At 41.3% G+C, this 6,602-nt stretch overlaps 1 protein-coding gene across 1 annotated transcript; it reads right to left on the bottom strand.

Moving 5' to 3' along the window:
* Window positions 1-280: 280 nt before the first annotated feature.
* Window positions 281-4,576, bottom strand: LOC124148726. Its single transcript, XM_046519982.2, has 2 exons — window positions 3,885-4,576; window positions 281-1,400 (listed from the first exon to the last, which is right to left on the bottom strand). Exons 1-2 carry the CDS (start codon window positions 4,507-4,509, stop codon window positions 1,198-1,200), a joined length of 828 nt encoding a protein of 275 aa, XP_046375938.1. The 5' UTR covers window positions 4,510-4,576; the 3' UTR covers window positions 281-1,197.
* Between the last annotated feature and the right edge of the window lie 2,026 nt (window positions 4,577-6,602).

Genomic DNA, 6,602 nt, shown 5'->3' with positions numbered 1-6,602 from the left:
CAATCAACGCAACCGGGATCAATGACATGCATCAGCCAAGTCAGCCAGCCTGACCACCCGATCCGTTAGTCGACTACTACGACAAGCATGGTTGCCTTTTACGGCAAGCTTGGGTTGCTGAAGACCTATTCTAACCCGGATCTTCACAGGTCCAAGGATGTGTACATGTAAACAATACAAGTTTAATCCAATACGCCCCACCTCCCTACGAAGTAAGATCCCTTTAGTATGCAGTAGTACTGTGTGATACCAAGGATGTGTACATGCAAACACTACAATAACTAAACGCAAAGTGTTGACATCACATGTATTTATTTAAACAGAAAAAAACAATACCAGGATCCACAAGACACAATCATCAGCTCTGAAATATTTAAATCATTTTGTAACACTGTTCTAACAAGCTCCAAAAGAAAAACATTTCCTTGCAGTAAAGTCCCATTCAAACCAACCAATCATCATTTGCCTTGACAAATATATACTGCTTGCTCAGCAAACATTCAAACCAAATGATAAATGACAAAACATTTGTCTTGACAAAACTTATAATAGACATTGTTTTATATCATGATTGAAACAACACCAAATTATAAAACATTCTGTATTGTTCTAACAACCAAATGGTAAATTGTGCTGTGACAACAAAATATTGATCTCTTCATTTCAAATATAGATCACTTTATATCATGACTTAAAACAAGCAAAATTAAATCATTGTCACGTTCCAAATCATACATACAAACAATTTTAACAAATGCAAATTCAAGATATCAAAACAAAATTATTTCCTCCAAATGGCAACCTAAAAATTATTTTCAAATTAGGTAAAATGTACAGATTAATTTGATCTTTCAATATCACTTATGTATAAAACAATACCTAAAGTAATACCACATAAACGATTTAAACATGATGCAACAAATGTTTTATCTAACCATGAAAAATGTCAAAAACAAGCATGAACAGATGACATGGTAAAATACTAAAAGACTAGTATTCTTGGGGGAAATGATAAAATTGGCCTAAGGAGTTTTCTTCCCCATCCCTCTCCCCCAACCACACACACCCAAAACAAAAAAACACACAATAAAAAGGAATGTGCAGTGGTACAGATAAAACAACTGTTTGTCTTGAAGCACTAAGAGGAACACAATTTTGTTTTTAACAACCAAAGTAAACGGTAAGCCCTGGGTTGGCTTAGGGCTCTGTGACCTCCATGTCATATCCCTGTGCCTGGTTGTACCAGCGGTAGAGGGCCACCTTCCACTCGATACACATCTGAGCTTGGGTGTCCAGTTCCCGACAGTAGGTGCCGACCAGCCGGGGGATCTCGTCATTGAGGAACTGACTAGATTGGGCATCTGCAGGGGGGCGGTGAACCATGAGCTGGAAATCCACGCCTGAAAGATTAAAAGTTTAGGTCGCATCCTGCAATAATCCGGCGGCCTGTAAAATATTGAGTCTGAATCAAGCAAATCAGAGACTGAAAACGTCACCATCAGCACCGACGTAGTAAGCCAAGTCTTTGTGAAGTAATTACGATTATCATAGCGCTAATGTGGCGACCCCAGCACAAAGGTTTTCGTCAGTTTATATTACAGTATGGGAGTTACGTCCGTCCTAGAGCTAAGGCGGCTTTGTGCAATGGGCAATTCCTTAACTACATAAACTATTACAACTGTCATCGATCGACAACAAATACATTTCAGACTGCATTCGTGAGAGAGTTAGTGAATGTTGTTTAACCCTGAAGTCACCACACTCAGCCCGTAAATAATTGAGTGGACCCAACACACCAGTGAGTCATAACGTGAGCAACGCTCTCCGCCATGAGCAGTATAAAATCGCAATCAGCCAGGTCATAGAGCCTGACCGCCTGATCCGATTACGTCGCCTCTTGCGACCGGCAATATCATTATGTGCTGGAGACCTATTCTTACCCGGAATCCCCACGGGGCATCTAAACTAAAAATCAAGAAAATGTGCGTGTCAAATACACTGGGCGACTCCTTGAGACCATTACAGATCTTGTGTTCCGTCCATTTGAAGTCGACCCGTGAAGATCCGGGGTAGAATAGGTCTTCAGCAACCGATGCTTACCGTAACAGGCGACTATGCTTGTCCTAAGAGGCGACTAACGGGATCGGGTGGTCAAGGCTCACTGACTTGGTTGATGCATATCATCGATCCCAATTGGATGGATCGATGCTCATGATGTCAATCACTGGTTTGTCTGGTCCATACTCGATTATATACAGACTGCATTCATATAGCTGGAATATTGATGAGTGCGGCGTAAAACAACAAACCAACCAAACATTTGAAGTCCAAGGTGCTGGTTGATAGCGCAAAACAAAAGCCTCTCGCATACCTACTGCATATATACTAACATACCAGTGTGATCTTATTAGTATGAAGGTCCAAGGTTCAAAAATATCTTTTATATATGGTTGCCATGGAAGCATCATTTGGGTCATCCATGCACAGGTTCAGCTGTGCTTTCTTCAGAAGAGTGAGTGAGTGCATTAGTTTGGCTTTACGCCGCTTTTAGCAATATTCCGGCGGAGGACACCATAAAATGGGCTTCACACAATGTCATTGTACCCATATGGGGAATCGAACACCGGCCTTCGCCGTGACGAGCGAACGCTTTAACCACTAGGCTACCCCACCGCCCCGACAAAAATGAAGTTAAAAGCAAATCGAATATTTGAGGGCATGGTCAAGACAAGATGTTGTAAAATAAGATGCATTGTTAATAACAGAACGTGCACGTACACAAATAGAGATGTTCTTCACCCTGTATTCAGCAATATTCCAGCTCTGGTTCCGGCAATCCAGCGACTGAAAGCATGAACACACGATCCACACCACCAAGGCCACCCCTCCTACCACACGATTATAATACTGAGGACCTATCCTGAGGCTGAAATCCCAACAAGATCACAAACAGAGAACAATGGCCGCACTCATATTAGCCTGTTTTCTAATTTGATTTCCATATAAACCAAACTAAACTTTATACTAAAACGATATAAACATAGGTGAGAAAGCATAATTCCTTCATCCAAGTTTCAGCTTCATTGTTCTTCGTTTCGCAGCGCCCATTTCATGAGAACCAAAAAGACGAAAAATGAACACCAATATTCATATTTGGTGCCTGACCAGCGCAAAACTCACAATCGTAAAAGCTCAAACCTTTCTGCAGTTTAAAGTTTCACTTTTGCAAAAGAAGAGGTATTTGTGTGTTTGATTTGTTGTATGACAGCACACTCAGTAATATTCTAGGTATGCCTGTAAATAAGTCTGGACCAAACAACCCAGTGATTGATATTTGAGCGACGATGGGGTACGATGAAACGCAATCAACCAAGTCAGAGAGATTGACCACCCGATCCATTGAGTGGGGTTTTGAGAGCACCATAAGTTGCTGGGGACCAATTCTAAACCCGGAATACCCAAAGCGAATAACTTCAACGCCAAAAGGACATTCAGAATACCGTATTCGACGTAATAAGCGCCCTGGGCGCTCTCAAAATTAGAAATAGGGGTCTCTTTTTAGAATATTATTTTGTCGAAAAAAAAACAGAGTTGAAAGATAAATTTCGTGGTTTATGCTGACAACCTGAAATGTTTATATACGAGAGATATATTTTTCCAGAAGTTAATTACCCATAATTAAGGGTGCATATAACACACGAGTGCGTATTATACGCGAATAAATAAGTATTGTGTACATTGATCAACCGGAAAGGGTGCTAATTGGGATTGTTCACGAGCCAATATATTAGCAAATATCGCCGTGGGCGCTTATTAGAGCGGGGCGCTTATTACGTCGAATACAATACTTCTGATATAGGTTATGGAAAGTGTGTTTATCGTACCGCAAATTAAGACGCTTTGGTTGATGTGGTCCAAGATTATCGTCTTGGGGTACATCGGGCGGTAGCGCGGCTCTCTGTTCCTCTTGACGCTGTGATTCTCCTCCAGAGCTACTCGGATGCCTTCGCCAAGAGGATGCTGCATGAATTTGATTCTGAGGAACCGTAGATTTCGGAGCAGATATGGCCCTTCTCGAATCCCCTCGAGAGACCTATCACTGTTCGAGCATCCATGTAGCTTCATAAACAGCCGATAGTTCTTGTTGAGCATAGGTGTTAAAAAACGCGGGAAATTCTGAGGACAGTCTTCATGATATTCATCCCCCTCCTTGCACAGTTCACGTGGCATGATAATCGGGTACACTTTTGGCTCCACATACGGCAATGATTCACAAGGACTCTTCCAGTGCTGAATGAATTTTGTAGATGGAGATATCCTCGGCTCACGCAGACTCTTGCACTGTCGATGGAAGTATACACCCTCACGTCTAATAACGTTTGTCCTTGTGGCATGGTTGTTGCCATCCCAGCCTGGTTGCCCAAGCTCCAAGTCCACAGCAATTCCCATATCAGCATTCGCACGTGGTATATAAGGACGATTTCTTATACTGCTGTGTCCGTGCCCCATAACTTCAGAGCGTCCGGGAACCCAAGGTCAGTGTCGACTTCCTTTATCTCTAAGCGCCGTGGCTACAGGTCTCACGACGCAAGCATTATGACGTCATAGACGGGATTAGCCCACGTCACGTCGATCCTCGTGAATGGGAGAGTCCATTGCTGTACACAAACCTGCGATAGGGTTGTCGACAAACGTCTACAGTCATGGTGTACACCTCAGTAATTTAGTTGTAAACAAAGTGTATTTTATAAAACACATATATTAAGATCTAATCAAATGTTGCAATTTAATTTTACTTTTTACGTTTACGAATGTTTCAATAGTTATATTATTCCTCAATGAAGAGCACCAAGTGAATTTTGACTCATAATTTTATATCCATTGAAGACAATACAAATGTTAAGATTGATAATATCTCAAGTTTGAGGCAATTCCATTCTAAGGTAAACGTACCTTATTTCATTCTGTTAGCGCCGCCTGAATATAATTCAGTGATGGATAACGATGATGACCCATAGCATAGTTATATATTTTACCGACTGGTGACACGTGAAGATCCGGGTAGAAAATGGGTCTTCAGCAACCCACGCTTGTCGAAAGAGGACTTGGGTGGTCAGGCTCGTTAACATGGTTGATGCATGTTATCGTATCCCATTTCCGCAAATCGATGCTCATGATGTCAATCACTGGATTATCTGGTCCATTGTACATTAATTACAGATCGCGTATAACAAACAAACCCACTGGTAGTTGTACATTTTTCTTCAAATTCTCGAATTACATTAGTAGTGTTACATCAGTAAATCTGAATATGTGTTCCCGTGTGAGCGCTCATCTCTTTCTCAGCTACTTTAAAGAAATTGTTCTGCTTGTTTTTAAATTTGGTGTGATGCTTTTATTAACGGACATTATTGAAGGTTAAAGTAACTGAAAGGCAAGTTCACACGAAAATAAACCTATTTTTCTTGTACTTTTTCATCAGGAAAAGTATTATAATTACTTAGTGGTTTTAGAGGCAAAACAATAAAAATATCACAAATATCTAATATATTTTATTCATTAAATCGGTTCATATTTCCACAATAATCACGCCATGGCTTATGCCCCTTGCAATATGACGTCATTGTGCCAATTGATAAAGGAGTGACGTCATAAAACTTTATTAGCCCCGTTTCACATGGTTTGTGATTCTATCTTCTCAGATACGCAGCCTATTGTTTTGTTCGGTGCCGTGTTGTTCAAAATACAACGCTAAGCACAATTACTCTAAAATAAATTCGTTTTCCAAAATCGTGACTGAGAAGACAACAATGCACGGATAACGAACTGTAAGATTCGCGATGATGGTTGGAAGCGTCTGTTGTCTGAATTGCGCTTATTCCTTCATTTTTGTCGCGCATATTGACTCTTGACTGATCTCTGTTATAATATTCCTAATGCAGGCCTCTTTAAAAATCAGACTCACTTTCGGTCCCACAACAAGTAAAACGTTCATTTCGCCTGGATGTCAAAACAATGACGCAATGAAGTCCAAAGCAGATATTCCACTGTACTACACTGTACACATTGAATGTCAAAAGCCCCTTGCATGAATGCGTGATGCGGATGCGACGGGGTAATTCTCTCAAATGTTGGAGGAATTTCAAAGCTTTGTACACATGGGTTGTGGTGTTCGCAGCATCCCAGTTAATGGTTCGGCGCTGGCCTTTACCCTAGACGGGCTAGCGACGACACCAAATGCATGGTGACAAATGATGATTAATGATCAATATTTGTTTGTTTGTTGTTTAACGCCGCACTCAGCAGTATTCTAGCTATAGGAGACTTGCCGCCAGTCTATGTAACCCAACTGTCCCTTGGGGTCACGCTGACTGGCACTTTCTTGTGGCTCCCGGCACACGGCAGATAGGAGCCTTCCCCTACCCCTCTCCAACAGCCCCTTTTGACTAGGACTTCTTGAGTGTACCAAGTTGTAGAGAATATCCCCCTAAAATATAAAGGCTGTACCGAATGATAAGCCCATGGATGTATAACAATTCTATCCTTATTAGAGAGCAACTCATCATATGAAGCGGCTCGTCACAATTGGAGCGGAAACATTA

Source organism: Haliotis rufescens, unplaced genomic scaffold (genome assembly GCF_023055435.1).
Source record: "Haliotis rufescens isolate VD_foot unplaced genomic scaffold, xgHalRufe1.0.p SCAF_3, whole genome shotgun sequence".
Classification (NCBI taxonomy): Eukaryota; Metazoa; Mollusca; class Gastropoda; order Lepetellida; family Haliotidae; genus Haliotis; species Haliotis rufescens.
The sequence above is the reverse complement of the archived record's forward strand: the minus strand, read 5'-3'. Positions and strand labels throughout refer to the sequence as shown.